Genomic DNA, 21,353 nt, shown 5'->3' with positions numbered 1-21,353 from the left:
GTTTGTATTTGCAGTGTCTAGGTTTTTTTTCTTCAAAAGATGATGATGATGTTACCTCATTTAGTAATGAAACATGTGCAAGAAAACAAGAAAGCTCAGAGAGCACCAAGGATTCCACAGTTCAATCCTCAGCTACACATGTTCTCTTCCATTGGTAATGTTATCTGTTTTCTGTATGGCTGTAGTTGCACTATGTTCACATAAGTTGTGTTGAGTTGTAGGAACTTCAATAAAACATTCAAGAATTATCAAATCCGGGGTTAGAAAATCATTATTTCTCCAAGACGTAATTCTATACCAAGAAAGTCTTGAGAAGGTCACAGAAGAACATTATTCAGTTATTTCAAGATGATAAAATACAACAAGGGCAAATTATTAGTGTACCTGCATTTCACAAAGCATTCTTCTGTGAGATCTGCCTCTGTTTGCAGACAGGAAATTAGCTCCCAAGTTAAATAATTTACTTCCTGCAAGTTTATTAACAATTGATAGAAGCATTCCTGTCTGCAAGACTAACCCACTGCAGAATTTGATAGCCACTTTTTCCAAAGTGAATTACTCTTTCCCACGAATGGGAAAAAACCAACCACCTGACATTGTAAGGAGCTTTGTTAATCTTTGTGTATAAATTATTGGCAGATGTTAGTGTAATGCTCATTAAACATTTACCTTGAACAACTATTTCTGAAGCTAATGAAAAATGATGAAGACTTTAGAAGGGGAGAAAGGCAACCAGAGCAGGTTTTAGTGCTGCTAAAGTTTAAATTTAAACTATCATTTAAAATGCCTGGTGTCTTAACACCAAATTGACTCGCAATTCATTATTATTACCTTAAGAAACTAACATGGAAATATACAGCTCATAACCTCATTTTTTATTATATTTAGAATTATATATTGATACATAACACTTTTTTTTCTATATGGTGTGAGATTTCATTAGTTTGCCTTGCCATTGTGGAATCAGTACATAACAAGAACATAAATACTGCTTGGAATACTTCCTCTGTAGGAGCCACGTTGGGAGCAAATGGCAACAAGATAGAAGAAGGAATTAATTATCTTGTATAATTGTTTGTCTCTTTATTTTTATTGGTTGTTAGAAATGACTAATACTAGAAGAGAACATAATTGAGACTGTAATAGAGGATGTGTTCTTTTTCATTAATTAGAAAATGTATATATCACTTTCCTCAAGTTTCCAAATAGGCTCAGTGTGCTCACTTGTTGTTCCAAGCAGTTTGCGTTTAGATAATCTGAGTGTCTTATGGTTACTATTGAATCTGAGATAAGTAAAGTCCAAAACATGACTATCCAGGGCTTCGTATTGGATGAACATCAATATCTCACTAGTAGCACAGAGACCAGCTTGAATGGAGTGAGGTGGAGATAAAATATCCCAGATGTCTTTCTGAGTTTTTCTACAAAACAGCAGCCAAATTTAGGACCAAATGTAATAACTCCAGTCAACTGTGATGCTAATTGGAGAAGGTTATAGTGTGAAATTGACTTGACTTTTTCATTCCCGAAGTTCTACCCAGATATGCAAATAATGTTTTAGTCCATCCTCCTTCGCCCCTCTCCGTCCGGTTTAGTGCCCTCCAAATGTAAGATTGTCTGGGACACTATACATCCTCTTCACAACCTGTTTTCCTTGTTACCTTCTGGGAGGAGGCTTCATGGTATCTGAAGCAGAACATCCAGATTCAGTCACAGTTTTGTTCCATAAAGGATTAACCTTGTGAAATCTAAAACTTCCTCCTTCTATTATGTGTTCAAGGTGGACAGTGATTAATATTTATATGTTACTTATATATAAGGGTGTAGGTCTATACATATACTGTATATAGTATGTTTAAATGTATGTTATGTATATGTACATTTTGAGAGCAATAAACTAAATTTCATTTTAATGTGTGCCATTGTGCCCACAGTAAAAAATGACAATAAAGATTATCTATCTGTCTGTCTGTCTGTGTATCTGTCTATTTCTGTCTGTCTATGTATTGGTGAGTATAGTGTCTACATTTCCAGGTGGCTGGAAATAATGATCAAATTCTAAGAATTTGGAGAATATTTCAATCACTGGGACTGTTGGTAGGAACTTTTATCACTCCATGAATAAGCATATAGATTATTGCTTTGCATTGTGATGGGGAGCAAAACTCCATAGCATCTGAAAACTCATAGAATACAAATAATCATTTTATAAGACAGAGCTTTTCTTAGTAGAAAATTTGTCAATTTCCATTATTTTTATGCAATGCACCATTAACTAATAAAGCACTAAAACTGAGAAATCAATAAAACCATGCCAAAAAGTTTCCAGGATATTTCTTAGAATTTCTAGGGAAGCATTTCATAATAATTGAACCATGCTACAATATGTATCCTTTCAAATCTCACAGTGGGATTTCAAGAACAAAAGACCAGTAAAAGTGTCAGTAATTGATGGATATGTCAAGTTGGGGGGAAACCAAATATTGTACACAAACATAGATCTTATGTAAAATCTTGGCAAATTTAACCCTATTAGTTTAAATTAGTCTTAATAAAGGCAAAATTATTATTGTAATTGAAACTGGCACATAACATCTTCGGCCTGAGATGTCAGGCTGAGAAGTTCCTGGTTTAAGAGCGCCCTGGTTTAAGGGTGACCCTTAGTTAAGAATGAAGAATTGTAGCAGAACTTGAATTAAATACACAATGATTCAAGTTAAATAGAAAATGCTACTTATACAATATTATAAAATAATACTTACCGTACATACAAATTTGACTTTAGGGCAGAACTTGGGAATGGAACTCATTCTTAAACTAGAAAACTACCTGTATCTCTTAGCTTGGGTTTAACATTGTAAAATTTTAAAAATTTGCAGTATTTAACTTTGTTCTGTCACATAGCCTCATTCTTGTCAGTATTAGGATAGGCACTATATCACATAAGGTGGTTAGTGGGTTCGGTGATTTGTCTATTGAGATATTCACATTTGCATTTTCAGTTTATGTAGCTCATTTCAGCTAAAAAAAACCCTAATACCTAAAAAAAGCTTACTTTCTGTTAAAAAAGTTAAATTTCGTTTTCATTTTTGTACCTTAGGTGTAAATTCATAGTCATAGATGCTTCCTTATTTGGAATTATATTGACATTGGAAGGTAGATATATTTATGCATGGTTTAATTTTGGCCCCATTAATTTTAAATCAGCAGTAAATTTAACATCAGCTCAATATGAGGAGAAAGTGAAGTTGAGAACTGAGAAAAGTATTGCAGTTTTCAGCCATTTTTAGATACAGTAGGCAGGTGAATATTCTCCCCAGCAGGAGTAGGAGTTCCAGCGGAAGCCTTCTCCTTACTTGACTTGAGTGGGAGTGGAGATTGGGGGAATTGTGGAGAGGAGTTTCAGAGGGGTTAAATTTGATAGCTGGGTTATGGATAGTTAGACTGGTGGCTGTATAGTGACATCAGAGCAGCCACAGGAATGAGTGTGATGTGACTGATTAGTAAGGAATTGGGGTACTAGAACTATGCGCCATATACTGTGATAATGAATGGAATACAAGAGAATGGTCTCAACAGGAGGAAAACTGTGGTGATATATTGAGGGAAATATGGCAGAAGATGGGACAGGATGTCTTAGGCTACTTTTGTCCCCTAGTTTTAATCATGTTTTAGTATGCCTTGAACTAAATAAACTTCTTTGAAATCTTGCAAGATTTCAAATATTTTTTGTACAATGCCTGAGATAGCTTTTCAAGTATATTATATGGTTGAATTCAGAAATTATGTTGGCGCCTAATGTAATACATGATAAAGAACCACATAAGTAGTTAAAAGAAAAACCAAGGAATGAGAGATAAAATATAGTAAAACAGGTTGCATTAATTTTTAGATAGTTTTAACAAATAAAAAAGACAAATTTAGGACTGAAGTTTAGAGACTATCAGGAGTAATATCATTCTGGTTTACCAATCTGTTATATATTGTATGTTGTATAAGTTTTTCTTTGTTTCTTTTCAAATGTTGTAAATGTTTCTCAAGGCAGATTTCCTTTTTCTGTGATAAAAATGTTAAAAGCAAAACAATATTAAAAGTCACTCTGGATGTAATCTCCGATTTGTAATTATATTTCAAATGTTGATCCTTAACAATTCAGCTCAATGAGTTAATTATTTTCTTGTATGGTGCAAAACCATTACTTGGTTTTTAAAGCCAAATATTGAAGAATTAATGCATTATTGGGTGACTGAAAAATATGATGGTGAGGGTATATTATCTTGTATTTGTAAGAGTAGTGATCTTTGCACAGTAATAGGAATGGATTTTGTTATGCAGATGTGGTGACCTCTAGTTCTTTAATTTTGCTGAGTATAATTGATTATCAGTATAATCAATTGAAAATATTAGGGACTATATTAAAGAACTAGGAATCCACTAGTTATTCTCCCATGTTATTTCATCATATTTAGTTCAGTTTTAAACAGAAAAAAACATTGTAAGAGAACAGGAGGAAATTTCTTCAAGAAACTCATATACTTTCAGAGTTGAAAGTAGACCCAGAACATTTCTGTGCTTCTCTGTAGCTATTCTCCTGGAATTGATGTATTAAGCTGAACATAAATCAGAGGAATTTCCAAACAATCCAAATGTTTTTCATAATACTTAAATTACAAAGACCAAGACTTCTTCTGTTGAGTTTGACTACTATTGACCATGTGGAAATGACTATGTAGCATTCTTTGGCAGCAACATGAAATTATTTTGCCATGTCCACCTTATAAGATTTTTGGAACTTTCCTGTTTATCCTGCAGCACTTTTCTGGTTGTCTGTCCAGGTCTGACCTTGTTTTAAAATCAGCTAAGAATGACTAGGTGCTACCATCTGCTAAGATGGGATACACAAAATTTTTAATATCTGGGTACCTTTTTTTAAAAAAGAAAAGAACCACTTACTGGATATACAGAATATAAAGCCCAGGAACTTGAAATGTGATTTATTCTGTATTGTCAAAACAGTTGAAAATGTTATAAATTGCATACGAGAAAGTTTAAAACTCCTCCATATTACCACTTACTTCATTGCTTGAATCATTATTTTATATATATTTGGAATTAAGACAATATAATAAATGCAAAGGTGACACTATCCAGTTCTATAATTTAAATGTTGTTTTTGCTTTAACACAGAGGAGCAAGCCACAAACATCTTTGAAAAATATTCTTTCTCTCCCAAATCTGAATCAAGATTCCATAGAGAATATTACAAGATAGTGTTTTGCAGTGTTGTGCCTGCATGCAATTTTATAATTTTAATTAATTTTATAATGTGACAAACATAAATTTATTTCCTATGTCTTGAACTTTAGACTACATCCCACTCTATCAAAATCTACGGAGAGGCAACTGACCTTGAAAAGGGCAGAGGAAGAGAAAAGCACAGATGACCCGGAAGATCTGTTTGATGATATCTGACTTTTCTGGAAGAAAGTTACAATTTCACTACAAGTTGCTAAAAATGCAGCCAATTATCCCTTCCAAAGAAATTATTTTACATGCAGTAGTGGAGGGAGTTATTTGTACTGTAAAATAATATTCAACTACTGTTTTTTCATTTGCTAATAAAGGTTGTACCCATGATTCACTAACAGTCACTAACATTTTCCATTCAAGGTGTTATAGATTTCAAGATGTTTATCTGCCTCCAGTTGATGTGAATGAGAAAAGTTAATCTATCCTCAGGATTAGGAAGGACAATTAGTAGACCATCAAAATGGCAACAATAAAAACTGGGAAGAAAGATGAAAGGCTGCGAGTCATGGCTTCAGGCAGAAAGGTGTCTTGAAATCTCTATAGTGGTTTTATGAGTAACAAAAATATATTTCCCAAATTGAGAATAGATACAGTGTCTTATCCGTTAGACAAATGTTTACTTTCTGTTTGATCATCGCTTTTAAATGTCCAAAATGAAGTCTTCTGCTGCAATGTTATTTTCGGCCTTTACTCCATTTCCTTCTGAGTAATGGTCCCTAGCAACCCTTGTTTTGAGAACAAAAGCAGTGACCCACAACTTCTACCAGCACTCTTGGAATATCAAAAGCAAGGGTTTCTCGGACATTTTACAGATAAGGCAATCTGTTCTACATTGTTTTACATTTTGAATTGGAGAATTCTTATAGATAAATAATTGAACAATTCAGTAATTGCCATAATATGCCATTTTGTCCCCAGTCTTATGCCTGGGTATATTGAATTAAAACTCCCAGAACTCTCAACCAATGAGGGAATTCTGCCAGTTTTAAATCTAGGAGATTGGGGAAAGTCTGCACAAAACTTTGAAAAAAGCTTATGGTAATAGAGTAATTGTTAAGGTTGAAAATTGAGATTGATAATATTCCTGTTCTGTTCTCAGCTATCAAATATCACTTCTCGACAGCATTGGACCAGCTGCCATCTGTCACCAAACTAACTTCACAGGATTGTTATGGATTTTTAAAAAAAGAATTGATGAAAGTCTGCTATGTATATTTTCTTGATCTGCAGCAAAAGTAGGATTATAAACTAATGAATAAGAAAATGGGCACATATGTATGCAGTTGGGACCCTGGGAGGCACATGACAACATGTGCTTAATAACATCATGCAAATTATACAGTTTACATCTTGGTTAATGGCATGTGTTCATCATCCTTTGAAAGTGACAATGACACTGAATGAGACTTATGGCTAGTCCTTGAAGTTGCATTGCAGCATCTCTGCATGGTTTTGATTTAGACACTTAGCAGTAACTAGCTCACAATTATGAAAGTTGCCTCTTGTCAATGTCATGTGCTGTCCATTTGCAACCTTCACTACCAGCTTCTGACAAATGAAGTCAATGGGAAAGCTGGTAAGAGATTGTCCAGGGCAATCACATGATGCTACAACAAATGACCATGTGGGATTTGCCTAAAGGCTACAACTGAAATTTAGTAATGAAGGCAATGTACATGACCCAAGATCTTTCATTCTGGTGAGAGAGAGGTTCCCTGAGGATGGGCTCCGGCATGAGTCCGAAAGCTTGGAAGACTAAATATCTGGTCCCGGTGACCGACCCAGATTGGATCCTACAACAACTGAAATTGCTGAACTGCCATCATTAAGATGGTATAGTCATGTGTCATCACACTTTACAACCATGTTGTTTAGCAACAGAACGTCCAGTCCTGACTACCTAATTGAGAGCTACCTGTACTCATAGCCCATGCATGTAATTGGGACAATTGAGCAATGATGACATCACACCCATAACATTTGATGTCAACACACTTTGTTACAGAAATCACTAGGAACACATGCCAAATTAGAAATCAAAAGCATGTGGGAAGCCATTAGAATCCAGATTGCTACAGAATTGAGCCTATGTTTTAGTCTGTGAGCTTAAATTTAATTTGTTATATCAGTCTGAAGGGTATTTATTTGCTTGCTTTCCAACTACTTTTACAATGTAGGTGACCTTTGAAAAATTGCCTTAACCTTTCATATAAAAACAACCACAGGGTGTTAGTTCAAGTGTTCTACTATAGAAATTAGTGTTAAGCATTTATACAAAGTACTATAAGAAGTAATTTTAGATCATTTTAGTATTTTCTAATTAGAGGGGACCTGAATACTCTGTTCTGTATATGATTCTGGTTATGCCTACTGAACATGATGTACCTTCCGTTGGACAAAACTTTTGTGTTGTTCTTTTTTTTTTGTCCTGTAAGCCTTGAATGTCCTTTCTTCTCTCCCCCCAACTAAGCTTGTATGATCTTTTCTTTCAAGACAATTAAAATACAGTTTTAACAATTAGCTTCGGTTTAATGGTAACCTGAAGATAGTCCTCAATGGAGCAAGCTAGTTTTTAAAAATGTCTGGAATGCAGAAAGCAGTTACTTTGAAAGAACCATCCATGAGAACAAAATATTGTCTGCAAACACATTGTTTTTTATGGACAGGACAGTATGAAAATAACCCCTGCTTCCTATAATTGTCCTCAAAAGTTTCTTGGAAGAAAAAGTAGTTTAGACAAGTAGCAAGGACGGTCAGCTATTTGGCTATTATTATTGCCTATCTGGAGCATGGAAAAAAGATGATCCTGTGTATATGAAAAAAGAAAAGGAACTGGCCTCCAGTTTTCTTTTAAGAGAACTGGCTTGATCACATGATTTTAACGTGTTTCCAAGAAAACAGCTATGGTTTAAAGAATTTTAGCTACAAATGGGACTTTTTATTGTGCTACATACAGATGTGGTATTCTAACAATATAAGACTGAAAAAAGCATTATTTAATCAGAGATGTTACTGTTTTATTATGAAACATAAACTCCAACTAGTAGTAAAGAGGTAATTACCCCACTTCTAGAATTCTAATCTGGTAGATTACAGGTCAAGGGTAATTGGATCCAACTAGCAGGGCACTCTAAAGTGCTGCCCAGTTTCAGAAGGAGGAGGAACTAGAGAAGCTATAAGTCATATTTTTAGTATCTTCTTAGTAGCTGTGTTAAGGTTTGCAGAGAATGCTTTCTTACTTTGAGATTCTGAAGTTTTCCCAAGATGGCGATCAATAATGAAATCTCATACCAAACCAAACCAAACTAAATATAAAACAGCAACCATTGATAAATCCATGAATCTAGCATTGGGTTACTATACCAAGTACTAATGAGTGGAATTAGGTTCATATCAACTAATCATCTGAGCTAAGTGCCTTGCTTCCACCAATGCTTGGGCAATTGACTTGGGCAGTACATGTGGACCTTATCATAATAGTTCTGAATGTCATTTATGTATGTGTAATTTAGTGCATGTTCTCATCTTTTCACAGAGAGGTACTGCCAGCATATTTGTGTAATAAAATCATCTTAGATTGCCATAATTATCTGCGATAAAATGCAAGAATTTCAAACTGATAATATGTTTTTTCATAGTGACAGCACTCCACAGTTAAGACTGTCCACTGCCCATGGTTTCCTGCTTAAAATACCTCCATCATATATGGATTGAGTTCTGTCTCAATCATTATTCTATAGAAATGGAATAAATAAATTATTTTCAGTTGCCAATGTGTACAATTTGCAATTGTTTTTGTGCTTTTATGGTTTTAATTATTGTGATATTGTTTGCCACCCAGAGTCAATTTGAGATAGGAAGCTATAGAAATTGAATAAATAAATAAATTCCACAAACAATAGCTACATCAACCTCTGTCAGTGTAGTGTCCTCCAGATTCCTGTAGCTTTCCAACCAATCTGTTCTAGGATTAGGAATTCTGGGAGTTGTCCCAAAACATTTCTGGGATACTTCTTGAGAGAGATTGCACTAGCATTTGATTTCAGAATTTCCAGGCATGATTGGACTACAAGCTTTAAATTTTAAAATGCATTGCAGAAACATGTTCTCTGCAATCTTGAATACACCCTTGGGGAGAAACCTGGATCTACATGTTTTTGAACACTGAATTTGACCAACTACCATACATAATACTTTTCTGGAAATTGAAAAGAAATTATTTTTCTAAATAATCTCAGACACAGATGTTAATTCATTCAAAATGAGTGAAAGAAATTTAAAAATTAGAACAAAACTCTTGAATCTGTGAATAACCCATTGTAATGATACAAGCCAGAATGTTTTTCTTGACCTTAAGTAGTTGTTTCATTTCTAGAATTAAAAAGACGGTTCCAAGAAACTTTATGTTCTGGTGCCATTAAACTTTCTGTTGTTAAGCACTGGGTGTTTGGTGATGACTGCTGGAGTCGCCTAGCAACATTAGCAACACAGTGATTCCCCTTTCACTCTATCGTGGAAAAATGAACACTGCATGGGAAGCAGCAGAGAAGATAAGCTCCAGAATCTGGATACTTTCAGCAGGAAAAGTTACTGTGCCAAATGATGCATCATGGAGTTCCTTAACTACTGTATAGCTATTGACAAAGAGAGGATGCTACTAGTTATGAAATCATAGGTTGTGTGTCTAGACATATTCAAGTGCGTATGCAAGAATCGTAACTGCACGCCCTCAGGGGTTCCCCACTCTCCTGGGTGCGACCCGCCTGCATCACATCCAATCTTGATGACGGACCCAACCACTGGGCCTCTGAGAGATGGCCAGGCAGGGTCAGGGGCCTCCAGCATAAGCCCAACAAGAGGCCCCTGATTAAGTTCTTAGTTAAGTTTTTTGTGGGGTTAGGGAGGGGGGAGGGAGGAGACTATGGTTGTGCGGGAAAGGCACGCCTTCCAGCCACCATAACGCATGCCAGGCCCACGGCCGTTCGCGACGGCGTACAACGAGGACCAGTCGCCGATAACACCCAGTGGCGTACTGACAAACGTCCCATCCCTAGGATGGTGGGGAATGGCAGAAGGTGCACAGACAGAGGGCCGTATCGTCACCGGGAGTGTCATCTCCGCTCTGTACAGGCGGTGAGACGCTCCGACCCTCTGTTCTCCCCCGGAGGACCCGGGAGCAAAGGTGCGCACCCTCCCATGCTAAGGCTGGTCTACCTGAATGCAAGGTCCGCAGCTAACAAAGCTCACCTCATTCGTGACCTAGTGGAGAGTGAGCATGCGGACCTGGCCTGCATCACGGAAACCTGGCTGGGCCCAGAGGGGGGTGTTCCTCTGGTAGACCTCTGCCCGCCAGGTTTCCAGGTACTGCACCAGCCCCGGGCTCATGGGAGGGGCGGGGGAGTGGCAGTTATCATCAGGGAATCCCTTAGCCCGCGAGAGACCACCGTCCCTCAGATGGTCGGGTGTGAGTCTCTCCTACTGAGATTCGGCCCAGGGGCGCAGTTGGGTCTGCTGCTGGCGTACCTACCACCTAATCGTGCAGCGGCGGCCCTACCCGAGCTACTCGATGTCCTCTCAGGGTTGGTGGTTGAATTCCCAAGACTCATGGTCTTGGGCGACTTTAATCTACCGTCCCTGGGAGGATCGTCCGAACTGGCTCGGGAGTTCATGGCTTCCATGACGGCCATGGACCTGCTGCAAATAATTTCTGGGCCGACTCATGAGAGAGGCCACAACCCAGACTTGGTGTTCTTGTCTGGACGGTGGCGTGATGATGTCGGTGGGGGTGCCACAACTATTACGCCCCTGTCATGGACCGATCACCACCTCCTGCGGCTAGACTTCCCCCTTGCCACCCCCCACCGTGGGTGCACGGTGCCAGTCAGATGGTACCGCCCTAGGCGCCTAATGGACCCTGATAAGTTCCAGGCAGCGCTTAGGGACTCGCATGCACCCCCTGCTCACAGCTCGGCAGAAGCCTTAGTGGATGCCTGGGAAAAGGCAGCCACGGAGGCTCTGGACCGAGTTGTACCCTTGCGGCCTCTGACCCGGCGCAGATCCCAGCGAGCCCCATGGTTCACCGAGGAGCTCCGGGAGATGAAGCGTCGGAGACGGGGCCTAGAGAGCCGTTGGAGGTCCAGTCGATCCGAATCCGACCGATTGCGACTAAGAATCCTCACCAGGTCTTATCTCGCTGCGATAAGGGTGGCAAAATCCAACTACTTTTCCACCCTCATCGCGTCCGCAGATAATCGCCCGGCTGCCTTGTTCAGGGTGACTCGCTCCCTATTAAACCAAGAGGTGAGGGAGGAACCCTTGCAGGGTCGAGCCGAGGAATTTGGTCAATATCTGCTGGATAAAATCGCTCGGATTCGAACTGGTCTGGACTCCAACTGGGCTGAGATGGAAGAACAAGACATGGACAGTCTTGTCGACGTCATCTGGGAAGAATTTGATCCTGTAACTCCTAAGGAAGTGGACAGGATTATGAGAAGGTTGAGCTCCTCCACATGCTTACTGGACCCGTGCCCTTCCTGGCTGGCCTATACAGCTCGAGAGGCGACACGAGGCTGGTTCCTAGCGGTCATCTCTGCTTCTCTGAGTGAGGGTCACTTCCCCACCGCCTTGAAGGAGGCGGTGGTGAGACCTCTCCTCAAGAAGCCCACCTTGGACCCATCCTCTTTGAATAACTTTCGTCCAGTCTCCAATCTTCGCTTCCTTGCGAAGGTTGTTGAGAGCGTGGTGGCGCACCAACTTCCTCAGATCCTGGATGAAGCGGTTTATCTAGACCCGTACCAATCGGGTTTCAGGCCGGGCTACAGCACGGAGACGGCATTGGTCGCTCTGATGAATGATCTCTGGAGAGCCCGGGACAGGGGCCATTCCTCTGTCCTAGTCTTATTAGACCTCTCGGCGGCTTTCGATACCATCGACCATGGTATCTTGCTGCGACGCCTCAGGGGACTGGGAGTGGGAGGCACGGTTCTACGTTGGTTCTCCTCCTTTCTCCAGGGTCGCTCGCAGTCGGTGCTGACAGGGGGACAGAGGTCGACCCCGAGGCCTCTCGCTTGCGGAGTCCCTCAGGGGTCGGTCCTCTCGCCTCTCCTGTTCAACATCTACATGAAACCGCTGGGTGAGATCATTCGCAGTTTTGGAGTAGGGTACCATCAGTATGCTGATGACACCCAGCTTTTTATCTCAACTCCTAACAATATCAGTGATGCCCTAGACGTGATGTCCCGCTGCCTGAAAGCGGTCCGGGAATGGATGGGGAGAAACAGGCTTCAACTGAACCCGGACAAGACTGAATGGCTGTACGTACCGGCAAGCCAGGAGAGTCAGAACGTCCCACTGCTTAACATTGGGGACAAGTTACTTCCCCCGGCTGATAGGGCCCGCAACCTGGGTGTCCTCCTAGACTCGCAGCTCTCCCTGGAAGACCACATTGGAGCTGTGACCAAGGGGGCCTTCTCCCGGGTTCGACTAGTTCGCCAACTACGGCCTTATCTAGACCTGGATTCCTTACGTACAGTCACCCATGCCCTTGTGACATCTCGCCTAGACTATTGTAACGCTCTCTACATGGGGCTGCCCTTGAGATCCACTCGGAAGCTTCAACTGGTGCAAAGTGCGGCGGCACGGACACTCTTGGGAGCCTCCCGATACTCCCATATCACACCTCTCCTCCGTGCGCTGCACTGGCTTCCGGTTGCCTTCCGTGTGAAGTTCAAGGTGCTAACAATGACATTCAAAGCCCTACATGGCATGGGTCCGGACTACCTACGGGAGCACCTTCTGCCGATGTCAGCACCCCACCGTCCTGTGCGCTCCCACAGAGAGGGCCTCCTCAGGGTGCCACCGCTCAAGGAATGTCGGCTGGTGGCCCCCAGGGGGAGGGCATTCTCAGTGGGTGCGCCAGCCCTCTGGAACACCTTACCTACCGAAATCCGGATGGCCCCTGACCTCCGTACCTTCCGTCGCGACTTAAAAACTTTTTTGTTCCAGCAGGCTGGCCTGGCATGATAGCGTTAATTGGGGTCCCAGTTTGTGTGCATTAGTGTTTCTTATTATTTTATTGTTCGGTCTGTATACCTTCCCTTCCTCTGTACACCGCCCCGAGTCCCTCGGGAGAAGGGCGGTTTATAAAAACTAATAAATAAATAAATAAATAAATAAATGTTGAAGATCGGCCTTCCTCTAACCTTCAGCTGTTTGAGATTGAAGCTCTCATCATTTTCAGACAGCAAAGTCATCAGTGGAATAATAGTTCAATGTATCTGGCTTGTACCACATTGGGACAACTCTTGTAACAGGAAGAAGAAATGGCAGGAAAGTAGTTTATTGCCTTCAAATGTATTTGCCACAATAAATCAGATTCTTTGCAATAATATTTTTCTTAGATGTCATGGGACCATTAATCTTTTTCCTGTTGAAAATCAGCATAAATACTCTTTGGGGGTCTGAAGGATAGCAGGTTGGGAAAAGCTACCTAGATCTTCCAGTTTTTCTCAAGCATTAGCTCCTAATGTAGGTTTTCTCCATGACCTGCCGGTGTTGTACTAGTAAATTTTAGAATGAAAGAATATGACAAACCCTATAGTTATACCCCCAGTGTTATATGTATATATAACGTAACACAGAAAGGTTAGATTTGTATTCTATAATTTATTTACTTCTCAGAATTATATACTCAATCTAAATGGTGTTACTTGGGAGTGAATGCTGTTAAGTTCATGAAAGCTAGAAACTGGGATACTGTGAGTTCTAGTCTTCTTTCAGGCATGAAAGACTGAGTGGGTGACTTTGGGGTAGTCCTCCATATAATTTCAGGATACCTACCTGTATCATGTAGGAATCTTAAGAAATATGAAATTAACTTTTAATGGGTATAATATATTTAATCAGTTAATGTTTCTGACTATGCATGGGTTCAACAGGGATAAAAGTGTTCAGGGTTAATTTCTGTTTGTATTCAGTGCTCCGTGCCTCTTGTTGCAGTGTCCAAAACAGTTAGCCAGCATCAATGAATTCCAGTTGCCCTGATACTGTGTTTTTTTCCATTCTGGCAATAACTTGATGAAACCTTTTATCTAGATTTTGGGAAACAAATCCAAGTGGGAATGCAGAAAATGAATCTTCAGAAATGTCTGTCTCAAGTGACAAAAACATTCACCTTCTGTGTTCATAACATTGTTCATCACTGCAGGTTTTATGTGAAGCAGAGGCAAAAATATCTTTACTGAGTCAACTAGTGGTTCATGTGCCACTTTTCTTCTGCCCTGGAACCAAATTCTTTCAGGGTGGCCATTTCTTTTTAATGTAACGTGGACTCTCTTGCACTGCAGTCCCATTTGCATATGTAACAACACTACTTAGTATATCTGAGCTGCATTCCAAACAGAAGAGTCATTACTTTTAGATCTCCTCCAATATTCCAATTGTACTTGGTGTACTGGATGTGTTTTAACAAAGTTACATGTTTCATATGTTTCTTTCATGTGTGCAGCATAGCCAACAGATACTAAGGGCAAACACTGCTATTGTCTTAACAAGACAGCCTTGAGGCTTAACACTGATGAATCAATAAAGACACACCATTCTAATAGGTTATACTGACAACCGAAAGCTGTGAACAAGTGGTCAATGTCAGTTCAGAAAATGAGGTTGTCAACCTTTTTTTTTTAATTCCATTTATATCCCGCCCTTCTCCGAAGACTCAGGGCGGCTTACAAAATAAATAAATAAATAATAAATAAACCTTTATTGTCAAAGTACAACATGTGTACATTGAGATTAGCTGAGCCTCCCCCCGTGCAATTTAAAGCACAAATTAAAGCACAAATCAATGTGCTTAGCAATAGCCTTCATTCTATATATATATGCCTGCTTATTAGGGCTTTCGCCCTCCCCCCAAGCAGCATTATTACAAAGTCAGCTTATTGCCCCCAACAATCTGGGTCCTCATTTTACCTACCTCAGAAGGATGGAAGGCTGAGTCAACCTTGAGCCTGGTGGGATGCGAACCTGCACTAATTGCAGGCAGCTGGTGTTAGTTAAGGAGGCATTAGCCCACTGCTCCACCAAGGCTCTTGCAAGAAATTTATTAAACCTGTGCAAAGAAATTTATTAAATCATCATGATGACTTCAAAAGACTGAAATTTTTGTACCTAGTGATAGCAAATACCATCCTGGCAATCTTGAACCCAATAATTCTGCACTTGATTTTAACAAACCTAAATCCCTGATCAGGTAGTTTAATTATGACTGTGTTGTGAGATGAGGCTCATTAGACCAGGGCTTTTCAACCAGTGGTACAGGTACCACCTGTGGTACATTGGCACCTGGCAGGTGGTACTCAACCATCCTAGAAAAGTGGTAACGGGGGAGGGGAATGAGCTGAACCAGTGGCAGCACCGCACAAGCCTGAGCAAGAGATGGCTGGAGCTGCAGGGTTGTCAGGGCTCAGTGGAAGTGCCAGGATCAGCGCCAGGATCCAGCTGGAGCTCGGCGCTGATCCTGGCGCTTCTGAGCCCAGAAGAAGCACCGGTCAGCTGGAACGTTGCAGCATCTCCAGGGTCTTGTGATTTACATTCAGATGCTTGGCAACTGATTCACATTTATGACGGTCACAGTGCCCCAGGGTCATGTGAAGTGACCAAAATCTGCTGCAACCACCCAGCAGATGGGGGGGGGAATAAAAGCCAAACACCCTCCACCCCACCCCCCCGGACAGGCAGGCAGGTGTCTTGCTCAGCTGTGGCTTGGGGGGGCACTTTTTCAGTGCCATTGTAACTTCAAACAGTCACTAAGTGAACTGTTGTAAGTCGAGGACTACCTGTACTTCATCACTTTTTTCCTTTTTTTTTTTTGGTCATCAAGTTTTTGACACCTCGCTAGGCGACTGGTGGTACTCAGATGATGCTATATCCTAAAAGTGGTACAATGGGTGAAAAGGTTGAAAAGCCCCGCATTAGACAAACACAGTTCAAAATCCAGATCGTTGTCACTGTCTGTTCCTGGCTGGTGCATTGCAGCATTTTAGTCTGTTTCATCTAAGCTCTGTTTCTTTGGTGGTTTCAGTACTGGCAGATTGTCATTATGTGACACTGGTCTCATGGCTGAAGGCAGATTGGGGTATTTAATTGATTTCTTACTTACAGCGGAGAAACTAGTGACATTAATCAGACAGAAGTAACAGATATAATTATTCTGTTCTTGCCAAATCATCAGAACAGCAAACAGCATTGATTTCTGAGTTCCTCTAAGCCAAGATCTAAGGTCAACAGCACCTCTTGTACAATGAATGTGAGGAGCCCTGACCTTGTCTTGATCACCCATCATATAACCAAGTTACAGTTTGTGTGCTTTCTTAACAAGTCCAGTCGTGGTTTGTCTTTGAGGCTTCAGCGTGTATTTGCCACAAATGTAGCAGAACATATCATGGCTGTTCTGACATTGATGAGACATTTCTGCTGCTACTAGTTGTCCAATAGCAAGTCTATAACAGGCTTACTTGTTAACTTATTACATGTACATAGACAGTGCTATGCCTTGAACAATCACAGCAAAATACAAGAAAATTGATATCAACAAACTGAGCAGCATCTGTGTATGCAAACTACACTTATAGCCTTTCCAAATAGCATCCATCCAGCCTAACCATGCCTAGAATGCCCAAACTCAGTGGTGGGATTCAAATATGCGAACAACCAGTTCTTCCAGAAGTCCATTCTGGACTGGGCAACAAAAAATTAGCTACTGGTTCTGCCAAACTGGTGCAAACTGACTGAATCCCACCACTGCCCAAACTGTACCAGTTCCATAAACATTATGCAATATGTGCTAAGTGCATACCTGGACATACATGAGCTACACTCCCATAGACACACACAACACAACTTATAAGCAAGCAAGTGAAAATTAATAAATTTAAAATATATATAAGAAGAAATTGCAAAAACAGATTTCTATAAAATGGTATGTGATAGGTTAAATAACAGGTTATTTTTGTGATTAGCAGCAAAAAATCTATATCATATACCCAAAAGTGTTCAGGAAGCAAAATCTTTGTTGTCCTGTGAAATAAACAAACTGGATTGGCTTATCAACATTATGCTGTGGCCATACATATTTCTCTCTCTCTCTCTCTCTCTCTCTCTCTCTCTCTCTCTCTCTCTCTCTCTCTCTCTCTCTCTCTCTCTCTCTCTCTCTCTCTCTCTCTCTCTCTCTATATATATATATATATATATATATATATATATATATATATATATATATATATATATATATATATATATAATTTAATTTAATTTAATTTAATAATATTTGTATACCGCCCTTCTCCCTGAGGACTCAGGGCGGTTCACAGGGCAGAATAAAATACTAAATACAAACGTTAAAAAGAGATTAAATAGTTGCCCATATTAAAACAGTTAAAATAGAATTCTAAAACACCAAGTTAAAAACTAAACCACCAAAAATAAAAAAACTCCACCAATCCCCATCAGGCTAGGCCGGCTTGTACAAACAGAAAGGTCTTGAGGTCGCGACGAAAGGAGCGAAGATCGGGCGCCATCCGGAGCTCTACCGGTAGCTGATTCCACAGCTCCGGAGCGCCCACAGAGAAGGATCTCTGTGGGCGCTCCGGATATATATATACACACACATACATACATACATACATACGAACAGGCATACACATACACATATATACACAGAGTGAATCTAATCAGGCTCCAAAGACAATTTATTATATAAGTTACACTAAATGATTGGAATGACTGCAATTTACCTTTAACCCCTGAACATTCTTAAGTACAGTAATATTTTCTCTGGGAAAAATATTAATAAACTTAATAAATAGATGTGATTGGCCTAAAGTGTCTGACTTTTGGTATACCTTGTATGGGTGTATGCATGACTATATTCTCATTTTATGACATAAATAATAATAAAATGTAAAGTATTATTAATACCTCAGCTTTTGTCTCAATAAATACAGTTAAAGCCATGCAGTGGCAGACATTGGGTATAATTTCTGTTCTGACAAAAAAAGTGCCAGAGTTTCCAATTTTGCAAACAGCAAAATTGCTTTTCAAATTCTTGTTTTTATTTATAGCCCTTTTCTCATGTAATAAGAAACTGTTATTAGAAAGAAAAGAAGTAGAAATAAATCCTTCGTTTTATATTGCATAATGTGGAAATAGCTGCTCTTCAGATAATGTAATGAGGTTCTAGAAATGTGATGTTGAAGCATAGTAACTTTTTGATAAATTGTTTAGTGGCTTTTAATGGAAATAACTGTACGGTAATATACAATAGCTGCTTCTTTCACTGTCCTTGATGGGCAGTAGAAAACTATTGCAAATTGGCAGCCTTCCAATCAGGTTAAATGTATTCATTATTCACGTTTAACTTTGGGAGGCTGTTAAACAAGGTGAGTCATTCTGATTTATGACAGCTATTCAGCAGTGAGGTGAAGTATGAACTTATCTTGACACATAGTTCACCTGGAGAATTGCAGAACACAATGCAGTGCTTTCCGCTGAATTAACCTTTTTTTTTTTTTGGTAGCCAAGACAATCTTATTCTTTCCCTGAAATGTTAATGAAATAAACACAATGTCTGTGAGATAGGTTGATGAAAAGTTCAATATGAATAAAAAATCAACCAATCAGAAAGATCACAATGTATGATAGTGGAAATATACTCTTCCATCTGTTTCCATGTGTCCTAAGGATAATGAGGCCAAGGAAGCTTGGCTAATTGGAACTGACAGCAATTCATGATAGAGATATGTATCAAATAAGGCAACTGGTTGAATAAGCACTTTCTAAGCTTGGGTAAATAACACATATCACCTAGTGCCCTCTGCCCCAAAGCTTTGGGTGTGGCTCTCAGAGTTTCTCCAAAAGTTGTTGCTGAACTGTAATTTTGCATATACTAGAAAGAGAAAATCATTAACTACATGGGAGGTGAGGTGATCATATTAACTGCCTTAATTTGATTTAATTTAACTTTGAAATGAAATTAAATCAAACCCAAGCTTTGTGCTGCCTTGTCTTCATCCTGTTCCCACACACTTGATTGTAATCCCCAGCATAATATGCACAAATGCACTGCAGCCTCACATACATACACACCACTTTACATACAAATAGGAAAGAGCCACAGCAGTATGTTCCAGTTAGATTTTTGCATTCTAAAATGCATTTCCAAATAGTGGAAAGAGTATAGCAGAAGGAAATAGTTTCATAATCACTAATGAATCATTACTTTTTTAAAACAAAAGTTTATCCCTTCTTTGCGTTAGAATAATAATTTTTGCATTTTTGTGGGAAGCCAGCAAGTTCTTTTTCTTTATTGATGTGGTAATTAATATAACTGTAAAAATAACAGGAAAAGATTTACTAAGATGTACTTATTTAATTTATTTAATAAATGTATATACTACCTATTCTGAAGGCTGTGGGCTTCCAACAATAATCTGGGAGAAAAAAATATGGCAGTCATTGCACAACAAAAGCCCTGCCTCTTTTGTATATATATGTGATATATAAAAGGACTGGGGCTTTAATCATGCTCTGATTGACACCTTGTCATTTCTTTTTTCTTTCTCTTTTAACCATTCCTCTAGCCACCGCTTTGTTCTTTTTTCCTCACAACAACCTGGTAAGGTTTACTTGCTGAGAGATAACTGCCCCCAAATCATTTATTGAACTTGAGTTCAATTTCTAACCACCCTTTCAGACATTTCATTTTTGCCTTTTTCCAAAGTCTGCTATGGGTCTCATTTTTCCAACAGGATTTTGGATAGATCTCCTTAACAATACCATTAAACGAGGAAGCACATAAGTATATCCCAATTGTTACTAGAATATGAAGCTTCTTGTATAGTAATAGCCTCAGTATCACACTCCTAAATTCTTCCAGGACTTTTGGATTGCTCCTAAAGGCTGTTCTTGTGCCCAACTGCATTATTTAGCTCAGCTGTATTAGGCTGATATTGCCTCAGTTAAAAAAATAAGATTTTAATTTTTTTAGCAGGGATTATTGCCTTATTGAATAAAATGTAAGAATTGAAATAAGGGGTGGAGTTGGGCAATGCCTCTGCCTTGAAGAATCCACTTGTTAAAAATAATGAGATGATTAAATCAACAGCACACTTTTTTGAGATTCATGCAGAAGCCTGACAGAAGTTGTCATGCTTTAATGAAAAATAGAGAAGTGCTGTCCTAATGCAAAGTTAAAAACAATTATTTTGAATCATCTTCAAAGAGCGAACATCTCTAATAAATAAAGAAGACTATCCTCTGCCAAAACCACATGCAAATATATCTTTGTTTAGTTACATGTTTCTAAAATGAAGCCATCTCTCTGTGTGGATAATGTTGCTGGCATTGTCAGTGGGTCATAAGTCTCTGGAAGGCTTCTGTATATTTTTTATTTATTTATTAGATTTGTGTGCCACTCATCTCATGTAGAAGTGACCATGGGTGGCTTATTAGCATTAAAAACCAGTGAACACGAAAAACATAAAACAGTAAATAATAATAATTATGATTAATTTATTTGTGCTTGACTTTTTGTATTTCCCTGAAATAAAATTTGGGGCCATTTAGACTTGGTCTCCTGGACCATAAAGTTCTTGGCTTGAGATGTTTGTCTCATGTTACCTGGAATCATTTTGCTTACAATGGAGAGAATGGAACAGCATGGTATATAATAATGTGTTCTTATTTTTTTTCAAACTCAATTGTTATTCTTCTGGAATTATGAATAAGACTTGATTTACAAACAGATTGGAATCCTGGCATATATCTTAACCCTAAGGAATACAATCCATTGAGAAATTAACCTGCATAAAACTCACTTTTTTAAAAAGGTGGAAAAGAATCCAAGTATGCAGTTCTTATTTAGTTAACAGGGCTTGTAAAGAACCAAATATTTAAACATTTATAAAGGATACCATTTAAAAAATGTGATTGTTCTGAAGATAAGATCTTGCAGAGAAAGTGGAATTATGAATCATTATTTGTGAATC

The 21,353-nt window shown here is 39.2% G+C and overlaps 1 protein-coding gene across 3 annotated transcripts in view; it reads left to right on the top strand.

The window, feature by feature from the left end:
* XRCC4 (X-ray repair cross complementing 4) overlaps positions 1–7,932 on the top strand; it is a 105,553-nt gene extending 97,621 nt beyond the window's left edge. For all 3 annotated transcript variants that reach the window (XM_083357256.1, XM_083357255.1, XM_083357257.1), the window contains exon 8: positions 5,367–7,932. In XM_083357256.1, coding sequence (XP_083213382.1) covers positions 5,367–5,472 — 106 coding nt within the window. In that variant the 3' untranslated portion in view covers positions 5,473–7,932. The remainder of the gene's footprint in view (positions 1–5,366) is intronic.
* Positions 7,933–21,353: the final 13,421 nt, after the last annotated feature.

The sequence above is a fragment of the Vipera ursinii genome (genome assembly GCF_947247035.1).
Source record: "Vipera ursinii genome assembly, chromosome: 2".
NCBI lineage: Eukaryota > Metazoa > Chordata > Lepidosauria > Squamata > Viperidae > Vipera > Vipera ursinii.
This window is presented reverse-complemented; position numbering and strand designations above follow the sequence as displayed.